General features: G+C 27.8%; 4 protein-coding genes across 4 annotated transcripts; all 4 read left to right on the top strand.

Moving 5' to 3' along the window:
- Positions 1–614: 614 nt before the first annotated feature.
- Bfra_010722 (putative general amino acid permease protein) lies at positions 615–2,667 on the top strand (the record flags this gene model as incomplete). Its single annotated transcript, XM_037341058.1, has 6 exons — positions 615–925; positions 999–1,026; positions 1,079–1,302; positions 1,359–2,148; positions 2,207–2,348; positions 2,444–2,667. 6 exons carry the CDS (start codon positions 615–617, stop codon positions 2,665–2,667), a joined length of 1,719 nt encoding a protein of 572 aa, XP_037186701.1.
- Positions 2,668–2,837: 170 nt separating this feature from the next.
- Positions 2,838–3,085, top strand: Bfra_010721 (uncharacterized protein; the record flags this gene model as incomplete). Its single annotated transcript, XM_037341057.1, has 2 exons — positions 2,838–2,843; positions 2,894–3,085. The coding sequence occupies 2 exons, from the start codon at positions 2,838–2,840 to the stop codon at positions 3,083–3,085; spliced, it is 198 nt and encodes a 65-aa protein (XP_037186700.1).
- A 1,576-nt stretch (positions 3,086–4,661) lies between these two features.
- Bfra_010720 (putative integral membrane protein) lies at positions 4,662–6,240 on the top strand (the record flags this gene model as incomplete). Its single annotated transcript, XM_037341056.1, has 7 exons — positions 4,662–4,932; positions 5,024–5,043; positions 5,092–5,128; positions 5,180–5,259; positions 5,306–5,688; positions 5,753–5,848; positions 5,898–6,240. The coding sequence occupies 7 exons, from the start codon at positions 4,662–4,664 to the stop codon at positions 6,238–6,240; spliced, it is 1,230 nt and encodes a 409-aa protein (XP_037186699.1).
- Positions 6,241–18,832: 12,592 nt separating this feature from the next.
- Bfra_010719 (putative benzoate 4-monooxygenase cytochrome p450 protein) lies at positions 18,833–20,988 on the top strand (the record flags this gene model as incomplete). Its single annotated transcript, XM_037341055.1, has 8 exons — positions 18,833–18,916; positions 18,972–19,075; positions 19,133–19,363; positions 19,480–19,626; positions 19,754–20,065; positions 20,118–20,454; positions 20,520–20,645; positions 20,770–20,988. 8 exons carry the CDS (start codon positions 18,833–18,835, stop codon positions 20,986–20,988), a joined length of 1,560 nt encoding a protein of 519 aa, XP_037186698.1.
- Positions 20,989–25,240: the final 4,252 nt, after the last annotated feature.

Below are 25,240 nucleotides of genomic sequence, written 5' to 3'. Positions count from 1 at the left end.
GTCGCGAAACTCCATTCTAAACCGAGGCTCTTTCGGCCCTTGTAAAAAGTTTCATTAATCTACCTACCTAGCTCCTACCTAGTACATGATATGCGCGGCCAATGAGAAAGTCGGAATTGGAGCGAAACGGAATGTTTTCGTTATCTATTCATATTAGCCTTTCCAAGCTGCCTCGAGCACATATCGGTATCGTATCAATCATAGACCATGGTCCATGGTCCATGGGTGATGGTACGGGATGGCGGGCGTATGAATGCAACCTTATGATTGTTCCAAGGTTGCACCACAGACATGAAGATCGCAATTGGCGTAGAAAAGCCAAAGGCTTAACCTACTGTCTTATAAAATGTTTTTTGCCTTATTCTCGAGCCTCAATTGAAATCCTATTTTCCAAATGGCATGTCACCCCTCCTAAAATCTGCGGGGGAGGGGATTTCTCTTGTCATTCACTCTTGCCCATGTCGATGTCGATGTCTTAGTAGGGGCACGGACAAACTGTATTGGTGTAACTAACCGTTAGTTGGCTGGGGATCTTCTTGCCCGCTGACAATACATTTGATTGAGAGATAAAATATTTTCTTCGATTTTCTTCCCTAATTATCATCGTTGCTATCATGTCTTCTTCTGGTATTGAAGCACCCCATCCGTTTAATCATGAAAATATTGCTTCATATAGACAACCTACAAATGATGGGTACCTGAAAGAGAAGCACGAAGAAGAAGTACTTGATACCTTCTCTCCACCATATCATGACGAAACCATATCCATTAACCAGACACACGATTCCACCCATCGACAATTAAGACCAAGACATATTCAATTAATCGGTATTGGAGGGACAATTGGAACTGCTCTTTATGTTCAAATTGGCCATGGGTTAATAAATGGAGGACCGGGCAGTTTATTCTTGGCCTTCACTATCTGGTTTGTATACTCTTTCTAGACCATTGTCGAATTTGAAAAAACGGAATTATCATCTGATATATTGAAATGATAGGTGCACCTTCATATTGGCGGTCACAAATGTAAGTATTTCCTCTCGGTCATTATTCACCCTTCTAATTGTGAAAACTTCAGTGTATGGCAGAAATGGTAACTTACCTACCAATTTCATCTCCATTTATACGATTCGCTGGCCGGTATGTCGACGAAGCATTCGGAGTTGCTGCAGGATACAACTTCTTTATCTTTGAAGCCGCTCTTGTTCCATTCGAAATTGTAGCCTGTAATATCATCATTCATTATTGGAGCGATGCAGTTCCTGCTGGTGGAATCATTGCTATTGTTATAGTTCTATATGGGTATGCTACTTTGAATTTTCTTCTTCTGCTCAAGCCATTAACCGCCACTATCATAGTTTTATCAATCTTTTTGCTGTTAGATGGTATGGAGAATCAGAATTTTACCTAGCCATGGGGAAAGTTCTTTTGATTGTTGGCCTGATAATATTCACTTTCATCACGATGCTGGGTGGAAATCCACTTCATGATCGATTCGGGTTCCGATTTTGGTCCAATCCAGGAGCTTTCACCGAACTTTATAGAACAGGTTCTCTTGGTCGCTTCCTGGGATTCTTGCAATGCCTCATTCAAGCCTCATTCACCATAGCCGGTCCAGATTATGTCTCAATGGCAGCCGGTGAAGCCCAAAATCCTAGAGTTGTTATGCCTAGAGCATTTAATGGGGTCTTCTATCGGCTTACCGCATTTTTCGTTCTGGGGAGTTTGGCTGTGGGAATCCTAGTTCCATACAATGACCAAGAACTCAAAGATGCATTTACAAATGGTCTACCCGGAGCAGCAGCTAGTCCTTACGTAGTCGCCATGAATCGACTTCAAATTAGAATCCTCCCGGATATCGTTAACGCCATGGTTCTTGGAGCTGCTTTCTCGGCGGGCAACTCTTATGTTTATTGTGCATCAAGATCGCTTTTCGGTCTTGCGCTTGAAGGAAAAGCTCCCAAATTCCTCACCAAGTGCACAAAGGAAGGCGTTCCAATTTATTGTGTTTGTGCTACATTGGCCGTTGCATTATTGAGCTTTTTGCAAGTATCGAACAATGCAGCGGTAGTACTTCAATGGTTTGTTAATTTGGTTACTGCAAGTCAATTGATAAATTTCAGCGTTATGGCTTATACTTTTATATGTGTAAGTGATCCTCTTGGATTCTCAGAGTGGCTATGCGGGCAATACTGACTTGATGTAGTGGAAGAAAGCATGTGATGTGCAAGGACTTGATAGAAATACTTTACCACATACAAGCTTTTGGCAGCCATTCAGTGCATATTATGCATTGACAGGATGTTTTATCATGACTTTTGTCGGTGGATATACAGTTTTTCTGCCTGGTATGTCGAACATTTCCCCACTCTCTGACACCATCTCTTCCAACATGTCACGAATCCTTTTGGCCTCTGGATTGAAAAAACTAATTTTGTGACAGGTGCGTGGGATGTTCCAACTTTCCTCTTCTCCTATGCGATGGTCGGCGTCTTTCCTATTATTTTTGTCGGATGGAAAATTGTAAAGAAAACAAAATGGTTAAAACCACATGAGGTGATATTGAGAACTCAGGAGGTTGAAGAAATTGAAGAATATACGAGGAATTACGTTGAAAGACCTCCGAAGACAAGATGGCATGCTTATGTGGACAAAATCTTTAGTTAGTGCCAGGTCAAATGGGAGGGCAAAGAGTCCATAATGGCCAATAAGGCCTCGGTCGAGTTTAATTGTGATAATTACATTTTGCGACATCGATTCGCTTCTCAGGCCATGGCCAAAGATTAAATCGGTGTAACCAATTTATGAAGTTTCGGACCACCTGTGGTTGAGACAAAATGTTTGTGCGGGGCGCTGGATTTTCCGTTCCGGGGACTCTAGCCTGAACGCGTAGTGGCGAGCGTCAACCATAATTATTAAGCCTCCAACCATTTTTGCCGTCCTCGACGTTACTCTCTGCCAACAATTCGTGGAATCATTGATTGGTAAAGGTCAATGTACTTGTGCCGCAATGTCAAGATACTTTGGGGAAATGATGAGTGTGCGAGATGAAACTAAGATTTTGACGACGAATCTTCGAGCATGAACAAACAAGAACATACGCGATGACGATGATTGGGCACGCAACGGCGGGGTACTGTATCGAAGGCCTTGGCGGTAATACGTTGAATATCTGGTTTCAGGAGGCTGGGGAGGGTAGGATGATGGTGATGGTGATTGGAAGATAATACCAAGGCAAGGGGGGTTTCTGCTTGTAACACCCCGGAAGGTGGATGTCTCAAAGCATTAATCGTTTTCCAGAGTAGTTTTGCGCTCATATGCATTGTCGCTCTTGGAACAATATCAGGCGAGCATTGATGGCATTATTCTGCCAGTCGAACTGGTAGCCGCCTAAGCCTTTTCGTGCTCGACAATTAACGTCAAGTTAGATCTCAAAATGCTCAAGTGGGACGCAGGAACGCCAATACCATCAGTGGTTATTATTGAGTTGTCTTCCAAGAAATATCTGCTGGAGATGATAGATTCGATGAATGGATTTTTGAGTGACGCACAGATGTATGGATCAATCATGATGGAACTTTCGTATTTCGGGGTGAACTTATCATCCTCAGGTCAATTTGGCGGCGGACAAAAAGTCTTGCCGCACAATTCCTTCCATTGCCGCACTTTTCTTGCGACATCTCACCACGAAAAGTTTACCAAAGTTGGATGTTCATTCCCTAATAATCTTGTGTAGTATTGGCGTCGGGTTTCTTTTTGATTTGACATGAGTAATACTACCGCACGTGTGTTGCCCCTTCTCCCTTCTCCCGAGCCCACGCCTCAGATACTCAATCCATACAGGATTATGCTATTTTTGCTAGTTATTCCCACGCGATATTGATTACAACCTTTTTACCTTCAAAGGCTCTCAGCTCAGAGAAACACATGTCGTCGACGTGTTCATGTTGCAGAATGCATTGAATCCATTTTACTTTCGAAACCTTATTTTGAGATCAATTTTTACCACCACGAGATTTCCGCCATAAATATCAATTCAACGATGCACGATAGGATTGAAATTCGAGACCGCACTGTCTGAGTTTTTAATTGCCGTAATTCTTTGTTTATTTCTATCCAATCCCAACCAAGTATCTGGTAAAATGTCCCAGATCACTACCAGCTTCTTGTTTTCTATTGTAATAGTTTCATTGTTCTTCGCAACATTACTAATGAAACTAATTTATTTTCTCAAAATTTCACCATGTATCATTGAGTGTCCAGGCCCTTCGACTGTTCTCGAGGCGAACTAGAATAAAGGATGCAATTTTTGCTCGTGTGATCTGCAGTATTCATGATCTGAAACCTCCTCGTTAGATCGTAGGGACTTCCCGCAGATCACATAGTCATTGAAGGCGCCTCTTTCAACAATTCTGTTCATCTGTTGAGGTTCGAATTTGGTCTCGAACTAGTCAATCATGAGAATCTATTATCCTTTGTTCTCATGCTAGATGCATGCTGGTGATGAATGTTCTTCTTTAACTAATCTAGACTGTGTAATGTTGAGTTATTCCTTAATTCATGCTTATCCAAATACGTTCCATCACTGTTTACTTACTTGGAATTATCTTCATCCATCGTATTGTTTTTATTCTTGGATCTATCCCAAGCAGAAAGGAATCATGGCTCCAACGATCCAATTATTTAGACGCAAATCTCCTCTTCAAGAGAAGCTTGCAGAAATAGTGAAATTACCACACTCAGTCCTTATTACCATTCCCGCTGGAACGCCACCTCCAGGGGTTCAATCCCTTTCTGAAAACCCAGATACCCTACAACCGGTCATCATAGCAGTTTGTAGTCTCTTCTTTGCTCTTATGCTTCTGTGTTGTGCGATTCGTACATGGACAAAGTTTATGATTATGCGACCTGTGAAACTGCGCTGGAACGATTGTAAGTAATATATTCCATCTTTTACCACCAGCCAAATCGTTGTGACCTTGACTCTTTAGAGAGAAGCTGGAATGCTGATCAAACTTTTTAGTAACTTGGCTTCTTGCCTTGGTATGTACTGAGCTTGTCATAAAAGCCAAGTTTCTTACTCATCTGTAGCTCACCTCCATAACCTGTTATGTAATTACCATGATATGTAGGCTGTTTCATCTCTACTTAATGTATACTCAACTAACGATAGGCATAGCTGTCACTGGTCTGGGAACTGTAGGATTACATACATGGGATTATTCACTTGCTAGGTTGTTTACCAATTACAACGGAGTTGTACGTCTTCTTGGAGAGATTTTGGTTCATTCCTAACATAAAACAGGGATTCATTGTACCTACTTGGAACACCCCTTTGGCTTTTGGGCTCGTAAAACTTACGATTTGGCTCACTTACATTGAAATATTCACTTCTATGCGTTGGGTTAGAATTTCTTGTTATATTGGTGCCGCCATAACCTCTCTTTGGTATTTCCCAGTGGTCATTGCTACACTTGTCTGGACAACCCCACCGCGTGGCAAGAATTTCGTATACAGTTTAATTTCGGATGGAATATTTACCACTCAGAAATTGACTATTCCTATAGCAGCTTTTGGCTTAGCAATTGACGTTTTCCTGTTTGTTATACCATTACTCGCAGTAAGTAAATTACATATGGCAACAAAAAAGAAGTTAGGAGTAGGATTGATATTTGCTACTGGAGCATTGTAAGTTTCGTTTCCACACGAGGAAGAAAAATCCATGGATGCAGATACTAATATGAGAAAACAGAGCCATTGTTGCTTCAATTCTGAGTATCATTTATCGTGTTAGACTCAATCAGATATTGGACAACACGTGGGCTTTAGTGCCCGTATTCATCTTGACGTAAGAATCACAGAAGCTGAATATCATATATGCTAACTTCATTTTACAGTCTCGCGGAATTATTCATTGGTATGATTATTGCTTGTACTTGGCACATGTCGAAATTCTTCCGTACATACGACCGGCAGTCCGAAAAATTGGGCTCGAAAATTGCATATCTTTTATGCTTCAGATGTGTGAGAAGGTCTAAGGATAGGAAAGAATGCGAGAAATCCGGTAGAGGCAGTGAGGGTTCCGAAACAAACGTGGAATTATTCAACACAGAACGATGTAAGAAGCAACCTAAACTTTATCCTAATCTCGACGTTACGAATTTCAATGCAACTATACTTGAAGAAGATCCTAATGAAGATATTGAGCTTGCGAATAAGAATGGAGTAGCGAATCATTGATTCTATGAGAATCAAGATACCAAAAGAGGTCAAATGGTTGTATTATTTGGAAAGTTCGGGCTGATTATTATATACAATTTTTTAGTTAGCGACCAGAGCAGTCTAAAGTAATGTTTCAATTCGAATGAAAGACTCATGGCGCACAGTCAGCTTTGTTCATACAAAGCTTCGTTTCTTCTGAAATTGTATTTTCATACGTAATATTAACAATTATCATGAAATTGGTAGTCCTTGAAGAACATTTACCGGTAATAGGACATCCGAGTACACAAGTGTGTTTTCTTTGAAATCTTACAATTCAGTTTCAAGAATCAAATCTTCCTTGGATGTCTTGATATTGATGATATACAATATTAGTGTCTGTACTAGTATACGGTAGTATAATGGTGATGTATATTAAGCTTTCGATATGAGAGCTTGTATATATAAAAGGTAGCTATATCACTTATGTAAATATTCAATATATTGAATATTATTAAAAAGATATGGAAATATAGGAATTCGATCTAGAATATCTATTTTTATTCTAAAAAAGATTAGAAATAGGGATTCCAAGAAATATTTATAATTTCTAGTCTATTTTAGAAAAAGAATAAATATTCCAAATTGAATTTCTATGTTTCTATATTTTTCTAGTTGTATTTGATGTTGAAGCAATATTGAATATCTTTAGTGATATATAAATCGATATTATTTATATAAATATCTTCAAAACAATTGATACACACTACTATATGAACTAATATATGAAATATGAGCAATACTAGTAAGAACACTATATAATATCCATAATAATCCATATCTTCTCGTCCTCCTTATAAATCATAAGCACGATTATATATATACAATTCACCCCCTATGATAACAAAGTTAATATTCCGGACAAAGAGAAATTCAATATAAACCCTTATACAAATTTCTATTTCGTATATTATAATATTAATATATATATTTATTAATAATGAATAAAACTTTTTGTTATTAATAAATCAAATCAATTCTTTTTATAATTTATTTATTATTGAATTTCAACAGGAAAAAAGAAAATAAGGGCTTTATATAATCTTATTACTTTTGAATATTAGGATTAAAAATAAAGTGAATAAAAAGATATAAGTGTAAGAACTAAAAAGAAAAAGGAAGTAAGTATAGAAACTAAAAAGTAGATAGAAAGTATTAGTCGAAAGTTTAAAAGGGAGTAAACTTTTTTGGAAGTATATTATTTTCAATTTATTTTTTAATTACAAGTTTTATTATTATATTATAAATATATAATATATTAAATAAGCAAGAATTTGATTTATTTTCAATTTCTATATGAATAAATTTAAATTTAATAAAAGATTTAAAATAAAAATATAATAAAAAGATTAGTAATTCTTAATAAATTTAAATCGAAACATTTAAAAGAACTTTTCTATTATTTTATTGAAATCTAATAAAAAATCAATTTAAAAGGAAAAGAAAAGAAAGAAAAAAAATAAAAATAAAAAATAAATAAAATTTAAAAGTTTTTTATTCAATAGATAATTATTGTTTTGAACTAAAACTTTTAATTAATCTTTTAGAATTCAAAAAATTCATTAAGAGTTTATTAATTAGAATAAACTTTATAAAATATAGAAACTTAGATTAATAATATTAATATTTTAAAAACGATTTATTCAATATATAATAAAGATATTATAGAACTTATAGCAATTACGAAAGGATCACTTTGTCAACCACGGATTCTACCACCACAGGGACCTTCCATCCCCGTGATTTTCTCGGTCCGACAACAAGCTTCTTACTGGATTGGAGATAGTGTCAAGGGATATCAATTATGATTTTTTACACAATCTTCTTGGACTAGGCTGGGAAAATTGCAATGTTGGGGGGGGGGGAAGATATTCAGAATTCAGCTAAGCTGAACAATGAAAAGTGACATAGTATTCAATTACTTACAGCTTCCACATAAGAGACTTGAAACTGTTTATTGAATCATACTGGGGATCTAAGTATCTTTCCGAAGAACGCCATTGAATTCCTATTGGGGCGGCTTACTCTCCACAGCAAGAGGCAAGAGATCATGTATACACAAATGGACTACATCTGTTATATAAGGTCGTTGCATGAAAACCTTCCGTTTCTTGTATCGCGAAGTGCAAGAAATAAAGAGCTTCAAAAGCTTCCTGTGTGCGAAACTGAGTGCGACACACATAAACCTGAAGATCAACGTTCACAGGACCTATTTGGGAGATAGATTCCGCATGGTGGCAACATTTGTTATCTGAACGAAGCACCAATAAAAAAAAGATGCATCTTTGTGAATTGCAAACAAGTTTGTTACCCCAGAAGATGGCATTATCGTTAACAAAAACAGATGATGGTAGCATCCGGTATTAGAACGAAGGGTCCAAAAGATATATTATTGGTGCGTTGTGGGCTGCAAGTAACGTTCTCCTCTCTGAAAATTAAGCGATGTTCCAATTGCCAGATTACGAGTTCTAATGCGGATCAATGTTCGTCATACAGAAGCTCCATGATATACTGAAAATGATGCTAGCTGCTTATTGTGACGAATATCACGTGACATAGTAATGACTCATCACAACCCTAGTTCAAGGCTAGCTTGAACTAAGGCAATGATTATTATATAAGAGATAAAGAGATCCCTTAAGGATCTCTTTCCCTTTTAGCTTTTTTAATTCTAGTTATTTGACCTCTATAATATACTCTAGTATATAATCGTAATACTTATACCCTAGTAATTGAAGTAGTATAAGTTAGTATTATAGTAACTGATATTAAAGCCTTATATATTACGCTAGTATATATAAATAGCTGAATTATTCACTGGAATATATATAGGATATATTAGAGAATACTAGCTCTAGTAATAAGAGTGAATATATACACTAGTATACGAACGTATTATATATAGCTCTCGTAGTGTTACGGGAGCTGCCTCTAGGGTCACATAGAAGTGACTAGAGATCTTTTGAGGTGGTTTAGACTAGATTTTAAATAGGAATTCAATAAGGTTATAATTGATTACAATTTTTATAACTATAATAATAGAACTAATAATTATTCTCAAGTATAAAGCTTTATATTATAATAAAACCTATTCCCTTATATAGACCTTCATTCTCTATTATCCTATTAAGCCCATTATATTCCATCAGATAGAAGCAATAAAATCTGTAACACTTTGCCTTAGAAGAACTGCGAGAGCAAGGTACAATTTATCCTTAAAATCTACAACTACAAAATCGAAAGTAAAGCACTTATAGAGCACTCCTATATACTAGTTATATACATATAATCATATACATATATATATATATATATAAACAATTATATTGCAATTGAGTATAATCCATAATATTACCCCCCCTTCAGAAAAGTTTGCTCTTAAGCTTTACAATTACCTATTTAGTATTCAAATTGATAATTATAATATAGTATTAATTATTATCTAATCGAATAATATAATAAATAGGTGTATATACAAGTTTTTCTTTTTTGTAATAGGAAGGTGTATAGAAAACAAAGGAAATTGTTTTATAATCTAGTAATAACTCAAATCTTTTAAGGAATATAAAGTTTTCAAATCTATTCTTCTTTTGAAATACTTTTCAATTATTTACTCTCTTTTATCCTTTATTATTATTATATCTTTAATATATTAATAAAATATAATAGTAAGAATAAATTATTACTAATATAATTAAAATAGCTAGAAATAATATATACAATAATAAATTGTTTACTTTATCTTTTGTATTTAATATATTAATATATTTTCCTAATAATTATAATAAAAAAGGGTTTGTTCTTTCTATTACATAAGGCAAACATACTTCTATAAAAAAGTTGGATAACAATAAAAATAGGAGGAATTCTAATAAGAATAAGATAATAATAATAAACTAAATTACAAGAATATATATAAATAAAGTTTTTTTTATTTATTCTTGATATATAATTAGTTTATTTAATAAATACAATTATAAATATTAAGAATAATATATTTAAAGATAGAATTAATTTTTGATATACTTAATAGATATATTCATTTTATTATTTATTAAAACAAAACTTAAAAAAGGAATATAATCTATTTATTGATTGTGTTAAAGATTATAAAACAAAGTTCACTAATAAATTGATTATAATAATACATTATTTTTGTAAACTCAAAGTTAATAAAGATATTATAACAAAAAAAAGATTTTAAAGACTTTGTACTAAAATTAATCTAATTGTAAATTTGATATAGTTCATTATAAAAGCATTAGTTTTATTGATATTAATGAATTAAGATTTTCAAATAAAAGATTACTAAAGAAAATAATATTATAATAAGAATAATATATTTGGAAGGATAACTAGATTTGTATTAACTATATTCATAACTATATTTCTAATAAAAGAAATAGTATCTATTATCAACTTTCTAATTAATTATTTAATTAATTTTATTACTTGTTTACTTAACCAATAAGTATAAATATAAATACTTACCTAAAAAGAATACTTATAAAATATTTCTCTAATACCAATTAATTATAATCTTATATAGTAATATAACAAAGATAAATATTAACTATCTTAAGATTAATAGTAATACTAACTTTTATCTAACTCGATTTATAAAAGGAACTGAAAAATCGTATTTCGAAAAAAATGCTTTTTTTATCTTTACTTAAAAGATATAAAACATTGTATAATTGAGATTATGGAATAAGAAATGAATTAAAGCAATAATACTAATTCACTATAATTAAATAAAATAAAGCTTTTAACAGCTCATAAACAATTAAATAAAATTGAATATAAACTCAATCTTATTACTACACATACTATAATTAAAAGTCATCTTATCTTTAAGCTTATGATTATTATATATATTTTTGTCATTACTATTAATTGAAAACTCGACTAATATTTTGATTTAAACTATTCAGTTTTTGCTATTATACCTTACCCAACTATAACTATTAATATCTATAAAGCTTTCTTTTTAGCCTGATTTAAGCTTATCGAATAAGGGAAAAGACTTTCTTTATTATATTAGCTTAGTAATTTAATCTTTATCCAATTGTTTTTAGCTTTTTATTAGATTAGGATTTTCTTTATTATAATAATAAACTAAAAAATTCTTTTAATCTTTTTCATTTATACATTAATTATTATCTATAAAATCATAATCATCCTTTCCATTCTTATAAAAGCAAATCCACTCCAATAAATACATAGAGAGTTCTAATAGAATAGAATTTTATAAATAAAAATCATAAAAATAGTATAAAACAGTTTTTAAGTTAAAATAGAATATTAGATAAAATCATTATCAATATTTAATTATAATATCCTATACTTGAACTATCTACACATTTTCTTAATAATAAAATACGCTCTACTTCCCATTTGATATCATTAATAATATTTATTAGAAATAATAATTCGAAGATTTGTCCAGAAAATAGATTATTAACTACTTTATAGAGTTTATTAAATAGAAATATTAGATGGATTTTTATAATTAATAATAAATCTAATTTAAAAGAATTTCTAGTATATCCAATAATCTTGAATCTTCTCTGGGTAAAGTAATTTAGTTTCTTAAAAAATTATTATATTAGAAAGTTCTTTATATTAAGCTATATCTAATCTCCAATATTGAAGTTTATTAGTTAATAATACAAATTAATTAAATAAGATATTTTTTCTTACACATATAAAATATTCTCTTTTGCTCAATTAAAAACTAATTTATTATATTTAATATACTCTCTAGTATTAATTATATTCAGATTATTAATTAATAAAATTGAATCAGATTTCTAATCCTAGGGATTATAAGGTAAATAATTATATAAAGTTTTATACAGAGATTAACTACTTAAAGATTTATATGAAATATAAATTAAATATAATCCATTATTAATAAGAATTCGAATTAATTATTTTGATAATAGTTTATAAAAGATTATAAATACTATTAAAAATATTAATTATAAATCTCAGTTTAATTATTAGTTTGTAAATAATAAATAATCAAATATTTGATTTGTATTTCTAAAATATTATTAAATTCTTCCAGAAAGTTGATATAAATTAAGGATTATAATTAGAGATTATAGATTCTAAAGATTTATAATATTATAAATATAATATAAATATAAGCAGACTTAATCTCTTGAATTAATCAATTTGTAATATAATATAGAAATTATTATTTAGTAAATTAATTAATTATAATAAATATATTATTGTAACTATATTTATCTTTATTGAAATTATAGTAATTTATAGTAATATATTATTAAACTTGGATTAAATAAGTAATAAATATAGAAACTAGAATACAATTTTTTGAAATAGAATTATACTTGTATTAATAATAATTCCATATATATTATTTTATAATTTGAATTATTTTATTCTAATAATATTGTTTTATTAAAAAAACGAATGTTTTTTTTATATTAGGATATACAGTTAAAATTGAATTATAAACTTTATAAATCAAATAGATTTGTAATTATTAATATTCGGTATATAAAATCGATTATTGTAAAGCAAGAGTTCTTTCTTAAATATAAGATATCTATATATTTTAGTAATCTGTATACACAAAACTTCTAAATTTGAATAGAATTTATTTATTTCAATAATTCGATTTATAATATTGAAAATAAATAATTATATATATATTGATATTTGTAATTATATTAGATTCTATTATAGAGATTTATGTATAATCTTGATATTTATTTAATTATTTTAATAAACTATTGTAAACAATTCTTTTTTTTAATATTATTTATTAATCCAATTTGTTAGTATAGTGTATAAATGTATTTGTGAGGGATTGTTCTTTCTAGTATGGTATATAATAATAAAGTTATAATTGGTAAGTAATTCTATTTAATATATTTGATAAGTATTTAGCTGTTTGATTAATATAAAGTATTTAAGAACTTTATAATTGATGTATACTTTGATTTGATATAGGGATTTAATAAATTCAACTTTTTAGTAATTTAGGGATTTAATAATTATAAGTATTTCTTTATTATAACTTTATAATTCAATTTAATAGTAATTATTATTTTTGAAAAGTAAATAATTAGTAATTATTTATTGCTATACTTTTGAGATAATATACTAGTGATTATATTATTGGATGTATTAGTTTTCAGTATATAGAGTAGTATATAGTTATAATATTATAAAAGAGAGATAGAAATAATCTATTTTTGAGTATATCAAATATAATTTAATAGATTTCATTAAAATGGAATTTGATATTTGCTTTTATAAATTTATAAAAAGGTTTTATTATTATATTGTAATCCTTAATAAATCAATAATAAAAGTTATAAAATCTTAGAAATAATTAAACACTTTTTATAATAATAAAATAAATCCAAGTAGTAATTATTTAATCTTTTCTAAATCAATTTATATTCTCTTAATAGAAATAATAAAATCTAAATACTTAGTATATTTAATATTAATTCATATTTCTTGAGATTTATTTATAAACTAATAAATTTAAATTATTCAAGAATGTATTTAATATGTTCTTTATATTTATCTTTATTTTCAAAATAAATTAGTATATTATTGAGTAAATAGTATAAAAGTTATCTAAATAGTCAAATAGAATATTATTTATATATTATTAATAAATTATAAATCTATTTATTAGTTTAAAGAATAAAACTTTATATCTATAAAAACTATATTAAGTATAAAAGATAATATACTTTTGAAAATAGGATTTATATAAATATAATAGAATGCTTATTAAATATCTAGTTTAATATATATCTTTATATTAATAAATTATATAAATGTTTTATTAATGAGAAATAGAGGATATCTATCTTTATATATTAAAAATTGAGTAGTCAAAAATCTATACAAAATCTTAAGTTTTTATTTGGCTTTTTTATAAAAAGAATTAATATTACAAATAGAGCTTAACTAGATTCTATAAATTCTTTTATAAGGTTTTCAATAATATATTCTTTAATAACTTTAAGCTATTTAAGGAACATTTTATACAAAAATTGTATTTGAGGGCTTTTTTATTTTCTCCTTTCAATATAATTTTATAATTATATAATTAAAAGAAATAGAATATCTAATTTGTATTTAAAGAATACTTAATAATATTATTAATAAACTTTAAAATTAATAATTTGTTTCAATATTTATAATAATATAATTGAAAACAGCTAAAGTTTTTAATTCCAAACTTTTCAAAATAAAGATTATATTTGAAATATAGTAATCTTTTTCTTAACTAAATTTATAAAATAAGATAATATTATGATTTTATATAAATAACTATAAAAATCTTATAATCCCTATTTTTTCTATAAATAAATTGAAATTGGATTAGTTTCAATATACAAATATTGAATATATTAGAGATATAGAAAGGAAAAGATTCATATATTATTGAATAGATATTTGATTAAAAACAGATTTCTTTTTTAGATTAACTAGAATCTGAATTTTGATAAATACTATTTTTATTATATTAATCTTTTTTGGAGATACAATAAGTATCTTTAATATAATTGTTATTATATTCTATTATTTGTTATTCAGCTAGTAATATATCTAATCCAATTAGATATTTTGATTATTTATGTTTTTTGTTTTAAATGATTGATTTTATAGTTTTGAAGATTGTTTTTAATTAAAAATATATTTTTTGATAATGAAATAATAGGAGGACACTTATAGGCTAATCGAGATTTTAATTGAAATAATCTACTTTAATTTGAATCTCTATTATTCATATATAACCTAAGATTATATTATATAACCCTAAATCAGTAATAAGAAATAATAAATAGAATTGTTATTGAGTATTAATAATAAAATTAAGAAATGTATAATAAATAATTGCTTTACCTTTTATATTATTATAGCTTTTGATTTCAATAAAAGATTAAATAGTAAATAATGAGATTTAAATATAGAAAATAATAATATAAAAAGTGTTTTATTAATAAAAATAAATTATTTACTTTAAAATCTATAAAGATTAAATTTAAAATGAATATTTATTCTTCGAAAGTATACAGAATAAACTTATAAAATCATTTCCCATTAATTTTGTTAAATTGAGAATCTTATATTTTGGATTATATTTAAAAGGGAATTTCTACCTAAGCATATTAATTTAAATATTAATTTTTAATATTATAAATAAATTTGATAACTTTTATTTACATTTCTAAATTCAAATTCTTTTTAGTATTATAGAAATCTTTATAGAAATCTTTATCCTCTTTAGTTTCTTCGATTTTAGCTATAGCATTAAAGTTGTTTATATATAAAATCAAATTATAATTAATTTCTAATAAAGAAATATAATATTATAATTGAAATTGTTTTCTAAAAATGAAATAGTATTTGATCTAAAGGTTTCTATATAGCCATTTGAAGTATAAAAGGATTTTAGGAATAAAATTGAGGAAATAAAATAGAATTATTATATATATAAAAAGTATTCTTAAATATGCTTTATATAAAAGTATTATTAATAACTTTTTTGTTTAAAGTTTTTTTAATTTATTTATAATAGTTATATTTTCGAATAATAACTTTGAGTTTATTAATCTTTGTAAGCTTATTAATAAGGTTTTTGATAGTAATATAATCTTTAATATAAAGACTAATAGCTTATTAGAGGAAATCAGATATTTTTCTTTTCAAATTATGAAAAAGAGTTTTATTATCAATAATTTCTATTTGTATAGTAAGTAATCGGAAATTTCGATATTATAATATAAAGTTATCTTTTTGAGTATTATTAAGTATAATCTAATATTTATATTTAATTTGTATATAATCGATTTTAATAGAATTCTTATAAATTACTGTAAGTTTATTAATCAATTATAATTTTATTAAAAGGGGATTTGGTGTACAAAGAATATAAATATTATTGAACTTTTTCTTCCATCTAATCTATTATATAAAATCAATATTACAATTCCAAAACAAATAATATTATATATAACTTTAATTATTCTATAATTAATAGTTGTTATAAATCTGCTTTTGGTTTTATATCATTTTTAAGTTTTAATAAAAGATTAATAAATTTCAGAATATATAATTTTTTATAAAAACAATATCAAAACAAAAATAGAATATTTGATAAAATAGCAAGTTATAATTAAATATAATTGCTAATAAGTGAATATTCTTTTCTAAATAAAAGCGAAATTATTTCGAAGTATATTTTCGAGAATGATTTTTCTTCTTTTTAGATATAAAAGTATTCTACTTAATAGATTTTATAAAAACATTAGGAATCCGGATTTTGCTCTTCTTAAAAGAAAATATATAAGATTATTAAGAAATAATATAAAATGAATTAATAATACTTTGAATATTATTAATTTGTATTTGTAATCTAGTAACTTGCTTTTATAAGAATTTGAGTGCTTATATTTAATCTACAATTAATTACATTTAAACATTGATTTGAATAGTATTATTTCAAGGTTAATAAACAATTCCTTTTTCCTTATTTTTCTTTTTTTATTAAAATTAATATTAGATTTAAAGATAATATTATTATTATTTATATAAATCTATTCTTAATTGAATTAAATAAATAAATTAACTAAGAATTATTATATATCAAATATTAATATAAATAGATTAATACTAGAATCAGTAAGTATAAATATAGTAATAGTATTTGTAATTTGTATATTTATTAGTAAATTATTTTTATTAAGAATTAATTGAAATAGATTTTTTTTCTATAAATGATATCGAATTTGTATAATTCATTTAAGAAGGTATTAAGTTATAAGATATTATTTGATTAGTTATTAGATGACTATATGATTATATAATGAGTTATAGATAATATAACACTTTGTTTTAAAAAAACTATAAGAGTAAAATATAATTTATTCTTAGAATCTATAACTACAGAATCGAGAGTAAAGCGCTTATAGAATGCTTTTATATACTAGCTATATACATGTGATCGTGCACATGCGCGTATGTGTACATAAGCGATCGCATTGCGATTGAGTGCGATCTGTAATAGAATCCAGTGGGAATCTCTAATCCTGTGATTTCCTGATCATGTGACTCGGTACATTGGATGCCGTCGTAATACGTAGCTCTAAGTCTGAAATAGATTATATTAGACTAGATAATAGTAATGAATTAACTAGGTGTTATGTAATCTCAAGACTTTTCATTAATTCCTTCAAACTATGAAAATTCTACAACTTATAATTGTGCGCGGGCTGATATCGGCCCGAGGTAGGTCCACAGGACCTACTCACGTGCCTCGACTGGCCTTCTAAGACTTGACCGTGACAGGTTAGATATAATATTAATTAATATATAATACCTATTATAAAGACATTATAATCACTACCGTAGTGATATCAACACTAGCAATATATTGAATTACCGAAATTAATGAGTTCCTAAGGTTTTCAGTTATATTCATATGGAAATTTAGAAATATTTAATAAACTTCTTCCCAAATTGATAATATTGAAGCTATTCTCATTGGAATTTATCGAATTCCTGTATTTCCGTGTTCTATTAGTAGTATTCAATATTAGGTAACAATCTCAATTATTTCAGTGATATAATATATTGAAATACGCAGTAGAGCATACAACACACCTTACTATAGTGAGGCATACAGAAAGTACGTCGTATGCTATCTCAACAACTATTATACCCTTCTTGACTCGATTTTGATAATTGTCAAATGCAGAGATTGAACAATTCCACGGCTCTTCACTGAACCGAAGCATTGGAGGAACACTATTGGCCTTGAAATAGAAAGCTTCAATGCCGGCAGTACAGCAAAAACTCCTTATAAAGATATGTTTTTCAGTACCGAAAGTTTTCAGGCCTAAAAGTAACCTATATCCATAGAACCTCTTTATTAGGAGAACCTTGTATTCCAAGGTCTTTAAGGTCCCAGGATCAAATATATTCTCATTAAACAATAAGATTGCTAAGATATAACTATCTTATAATAATTATATTGAAGTTTAGTCAACCTTCGTTAAAGTGGAAAATGCTACGGAAATGTAGCCCAAACGGGACTAATCAGAAGAGAATTACTACTGAGCCGAGATTATTGGGATACTTCTTCCTTACATCCTTAGAAAAAGTCTACAAAAATCTATATCTTTGTAAAGAGGTTTTGCTATAGCTATCAATGAGGTTACCAAAAAGTGGAGCATTAGACTGAAGGTTTGCTTGGAGGCGGCTCGGAACGTTTTTAGAGCCGGCAATCTTATGCCGGGGCTAGTCTGTGCGGGTATGCAAGGATCGAAAGAGAAATATGCATGACCGTGGGGGCATTCCACTTAACGTCTGCTTGAAGCCGGCTCGGAATGTTTTTAAAGCCGGCAATCTTTATGCTATGCCGGGGCTACTTTGTGCGAATATGCAGGGGTCTAAGGAGAAAAATGTACAACTCCGGTTCGTCTATATATAACTTACTGTTTCTTCGAAAGCAAAATCATATACGCTACATTCATCCCGCGAACTTGTGTGTTCTTTTCTACGAAACATGGCCTTCACCCTCCCGGCAACTTTGCCACAACGACTCATTAAGCTAGATGCACAATCTATTATTTTTTTTGTTCCAACTACTGTCAGTGCTCCGCAGTCATTGGCAGACTCCGAAATATCTGCTAACCCTGATCTAGCTTTTCTTCTATTTCATTGGGCTTGCGATTTACCGTCTATGGTTTCATCCTCTCTCGAAAATCCCTGGGCCGCGACTCATGGCAATGATCGACATAATCAACCAGTAATATCCATCATATCTAGAAATATTGAGCAGAACGAACGCTAATCGATGTATTAGATGGCGCACTAATGTCGATGGAACTTTTATCCACGAGGTATCTCAGCTGCATAAGCAATTTGGGCCACTAGTCCGCATCGGACCTGACCGCATTGCCGTCGACGGCAGTATTGGCTTTCCTGAGGTGTATAGCCTCAAAGCTAAAGGTCAGTCTGGGACTTTCGACAAGGTCCATGATTACATTTTCAGCGGTGACCATAAGACGATAGTCGGGGCTCCTAACGAATTGCAGTAAGTTGCTTCCTCCTGAAACTGACAGTGATCTTGAAGTCAAAGAGCAATGTAATCGTTCTTCGACCTCGATGGAAATTGTATCAGAGCTGTATTCCATACTCACTATTTGATAGCCGCCGGTTGAGGCGAACTCTAGCTCCCGCATTTAGTGAAACGGCGATCCGTGAACAAGAAGTCATTATCTCAAAGCTGGTAGACAAACTAGTAGAGCAGCTAACACGCAAAGCTGAGCTTGGAGAGACTGTAGATTTTTTGCAGTGGTACGTATCGATCAAACCCTGACTTCCTATTGTGCATTGTCCGTACCAAAATTGTCCCATGGCAATTCTACATACATTTTCTCGAAACAGTCCTGATCAATGATTTACTGACTCGTTCGTAATATAGGATGAACTTCACATTCTTTGATATCATTGGCGAGCTTACCTTCGCGAGAACGTTCAACTCACTTGAGACCGGTGAAGAGCATATCTTCATTACCAATTTCTTTCATAGTGTCATAGGAAACTCTTACAACCGCTTTCTAATGGCGTATCCCTACCTCTCCATTCCTTTCAATATGATACTTGGTCGCAAGCGAGTTACATCAGCGATGAATGGAAACTTGGAAAATATAGTAATGGCCCAAGAATTATCAAAAGAGCGTATGAAAATGGGCGAAGAGCCAAAGCCAGGTCAACGCGATTTCATGACTCACATGTACGTATAGCCTAACTTTGTTGCTCAAATATGGCGTTAACACCTGTCCCAGGCTAAAGAAAAATCGAGATGGCGAGCAAGCAATGCCGGATGAAGATATCATGCTGAACACAATGATTTTGATCGTCGCAGGAAGTGAGACGACTTCATCTGCCATGACTTATTTCTTCTACATATCCAGTATGAATGCAGCTCAAAAACAAATTTTGCAAAATGAGATCCGCAGCACCTTCACTGACGAGTCGGAAATCAACATGATAAACTGTGGCCAGATCAGTTACCTACAGGCGTGTATAGAAGAGACTCTGCGAATGTTTCCTCCAGCGGCTGAGACGCCACCGCGTGTGTCGCCTGGCGCCAACATTGGCGGCGAGTTCATCCCATCGGGGGTATGTTGTTATTCTTTCCTGTACCTGTCGTCTTTAGCTGTCCCATTTGTTAACCTCTATCAAAGACTATCATCCACGTATACCCTTGGGCAACATTTCGTAATCCAAACAACTTCACAGACCCGGACTCATTCCGACCCGAACGTTGGCTTCTCCCTACACACCCACACTACGACGCACGCTATGCAAAAGTAAGTAAGGCTCTCGGAGCTCTCTTTCTACCTGTTAATGACTCAGAAGTTGGGTGTCTGCAACACACCAAGGCAATCATGATTTCTCAGAGAAAAGATACTGACTCCATTATCTGTGCTCTAGGACAACCTTGCCTGCGTCAAGCCCTTTAGTCATGGACCTCGCGACTGTATAGGGAAGAATCTGGCCTATAATGAAATGCGCCTACTCATATCTCGCCTCCTCTTCCGTTTCGATTACGAATTACTCCCAGGGCAAGAGACATGGCATGATAACCAGAGGGCTTTCCTACTCTGGGACAAACAACCGCTAAAGGTGCGATTTACTGTTCGAAAGAATTGAATTCGTTTTTTCAGGGTATTAGATAAGTGGCACTTTGGGGGATATTGTGCTTAGGAGTGATGTTGTTCGAAAGGTTTCCTAGTAATTAATCGAAGGATTATATATATGGGGGGTTTTTAATATAGATATTAAGTATGAAAGTACATATGAAATGTCTTCATTATAATTATTTTTTCCTATCTTTTTTAAATTGAATATTAAGTACTGTATTATATAATTGAATTTTCCTAAATTATTGATTAATATATACTTTTTTAAACACATTAAATAAAAATAAGTTTTCGTTTCTTGAATAAAAGAATTAAAAGAAAAATTAAATGATTATAATATTACATAAAAAAGTTTTCATTTAAAAATTTTCAAACTATTGTTTTTAATTAAATGTAATTAGTTATTACGGAGGAGAGCTGTTGGTTCGAGAAGGATACGAAAGACGTAGTACCCACATATTATAGGTTCTATATATTTAATTGTATTCTATCTAAAGAGCTAGCTATATAGGAAAGTAGTAGGCCTTATATAGGCACTACTAAAAGAGCTAGTCTCTTTCGTATTCGCTTAATCCCTTTGATATAATAGTCATTGTATTGAAGTTATTCTTTTGAAGTGAATACTCTTGTTTATATACTCGGGACTCTCTTTTATAATCTTCAATACATATAGCTGAAAAAGAAATTCGTAAAGTCATAAAAATCCTTCGTCCGTTGATTAAAATCCCTTTGATATAGTAGTTATTGTATTGAAGTTATTCCTTTAAAGTGAATACTCTTGTTTATATAAGAGCTAACGTGATTCATCACCGAGTAGATCATATTACCAAGTGGATTACTTTCACCTCAAATATTCACATCTCAATTCAATACGCGTTTTATTAATCAATTATTATATAATCAAATAATAATAAAGCTCGAATACTTTTAGTCATTAAGGCTATTCGAAAAAACAAAAAACTTCATATTCGACAATCTATTAAACTATATAATATATTATATTATAGAATAAATAGTTTTATTCTTTATATTAAATCTTTATATTAAAAGATTAAATGGAAGAGGCCTCTATATTAACTATGTTACTATGTATATAGACATCTTAAACCCTCATTATAACATGTAATTAATATTAGTAACTGTCGGAACACGTGAGCAAACCACGTGACAAACCACGTGTTTACCCCACCTCCACCTTTCAAGTGTAAGTGGGATAAAACTGTATCTAGATATATATAGCTATCTACCCCCTTTGTATGAAGAGGGTAAATAAGAATACTAATACTAATTAATCCTCTATATATTATATGTATACACCTTATAAAATCTATTTAATACTAATTAGTAATTAATTAGATTCAATTATAGAATAATAAGATTGAATCTAATAAAAAGAGATATCTTTTTAAGAAAACAAATAAAATTGTATTAAATTTAGTTTATATATAATTTATATGGAAGAATTAGAATACTATATTCCCTATATTATTTTTTCAAATTATATATTAAAAAGAGATTCTTGTCTATAATTATATTTTCTTCAGAATAATTTGATTTATATTAATTCTATTTATATTTATTATATTCTTGTATATACTATATAATAAATATACTTAATATAATATAATATTGAATATTATTATTTAATATAGTTTTTTTAATATCTAAATTATTTTTATATAAAGTAAATTCTATATTTTAGGGGAAATAATTAAATTCAAGTATAAAATTTATTAAATTTCAAGTAAATATTAATATAACTATATAGCTTATTAATTTATAATTCAAATAATATAAAGAATAAAAATTATAAAACAAATTTTAGAAATAATATAAAGAATAAATTAAGGCTATATTCAAAATCATATATCACGAAGCCTTCAAACTCATTCGAATTTAACTTATTATTTATGGATTTCAAATTCAACAAATTAAAGAAAATCTAAATTATACAAAAATCCTTTCTAAAATCATTCCAAAGGAAATATCCCCCAAATATATAAAAAATATTAAAAAAAAAGTTTAAAAACTTAATAAAAAATATACAAATATATATAAAATCATTATATCAAAAAAATCAATCCAAATCTAAATATTATATATACTAGATTCTTTTAATATAATTAAATAAAATAAATAACAATAAAGAATTTAAAGCTAACCTCCTTTTGATTTTATATTACCAAATTATTTAATAAAATAAAATATATTTAATATAAAATACAAATAAAATCTTTTCTTAGATTTAATAAAAGTATATAATAATAACAAATTCAAATATAATAATAAAAAATATGATTTCTTAAAAAAAAAGCTTCAAATATTTTATGAATTTTATAGAAAAATCGGAATTAATTAAAATAAATATAAATCAGCTTTTTCAATAATACTTTAAGGCTCTATATTATTATTCTATTTCAATAAAATTAATAATAGAAATCTGAAATTCAAGGAAATAATTATACTTATAAAAATATATTTCGAAATAAAAGAAAAATATTAGAAATATCTTATTAAATAGTATAATATAATATTTCTATAAATTATATAAAAATACCCTAATAAAATATTTTTAGAATAATTAGAAAAGCTTTTTAATATTTTTTGTATATTACAATATAAACTAATAAATTTATATTAATTAGAATTAATATTAAAAAATTAAATAATAAATACTTATTACAATATCCCCGAATATAATATTATATTATTATACCCCACTACATTATATAAAAGCCTTTATATTAATCTTTGAAATACTATTAATCAAATTAAGCAAATATAAATAATAAATACTTATATAATAGATTCAATAATTAATAATCTATTTAATATAGAAATATACTGAATGGATTATATATATAAAAGCTGAGGTTTATATTAGATTTAAGGATAATATTAAGATTGATTAAAAAAAAGATTCACCTTTTCTTATAATTATTTATTAGTAAATTCAATAAGAAAATCTTAATACTTCTAAACAATATTATGTATATTAATATAAAAATACTTTATATACAAATAACCAGAATATTGGTTAATAAATTATATAAATAAGAAATAAAAATTGAAATTTAGTTAATATATAGTAGAATAAGAAATAAATAAAGAAATATTTAAATAATATTTCTTGAAATATAAGAATAAATTAGATTTCGAATATAAAAAAAATGAAATATTAAATAAAAACGAAAATTCTGAATATCTATAAATTAAATCTTTAAATAATCAATTAATTCAATTCGAAATATACTTTATAGAAATAGAATATATTAATAATATATATATAATAGAACTTTTCAAAAAGCAATTCTTAATATATATATACCTATAAAATTATCAATTTAATTAATTATACAAAAAGATTAATAATATAAATAAAATATTTCAATTTCAAAATCAATATTTAACAAATATATTTCAAGGAATTATTTTAAATATAAAAATATTAAAAATATTAATAATAAAAGAATTTCAAATCTAAATATTAAAAAGGGAGAAAGGCATTATATATATAAAAGAAGCTGAATATAATATCAAATTCGAAAAAGGCTTAGTATAATTATAAGATAATATTACTATTTAAATACTATTTGAAAATATTATCTTTTTTATTATATTAATAAATACTCTATTTCTTATATGTTTATAGAATATAGATTATCTATAGATTATTTTTAACAATCTAGTAAATATGTTAAAATAAGGTAATAAAATAATTCCCATTATATATAAATGGGGACACCCTTTTATATTATTTAATTAAATAGAAAAGATTATTATATATAATTATTTAATAAAAATTAAACTTTAATAAATATATTAAAGATTTAAATACTTTTTTATATAAAAACTTATTAATATATTTAATTGTATAGAATATATAAATATCAATTCTCAAATAATTAAAAAACTTAATAAAATATATAAATGTTATTAATTTTATATAAAATCCTTTGGATAATTCAAATTTATAATTAAAAATAATATTAAATTCAATTATTCAATTATTCTGAATATATTTTATATTGAAAAAAAACTAATTCTTTATATTATTAATAAAGCTATTATATATAACATTATAATATTTATATATAATATAAATATAAAGATAATTTGAAATATAATTCGAAAATATTAAATTAATATATATTTTAATTTATTAAATTATATATTATATAATATTGATATAAACTTTATATTAATTAAATTTCAATAAAATATAAAAGTATTATAAATTAATATTTATAAAATTCCTATAA

This window comes from Botrytis fragariae (genome assembly GCF_013461495.1).
Source record: "Botrytis fragariae strain BVB16 chromosome Unknown tig00000797, whole genome shotgun sequence".
In the NCBI taxonomy this organism is placed as follows: domain Eukaryota; kingdom Fungi; phylum Ascomycota; class Leotiomycetes; order Helotiales; family Sclerotiniaceae; genus Botrytis; species Botrytis fragariae.
This window is presented reverse-complemented; position numbering and strand designations above follow the sequence as displayed.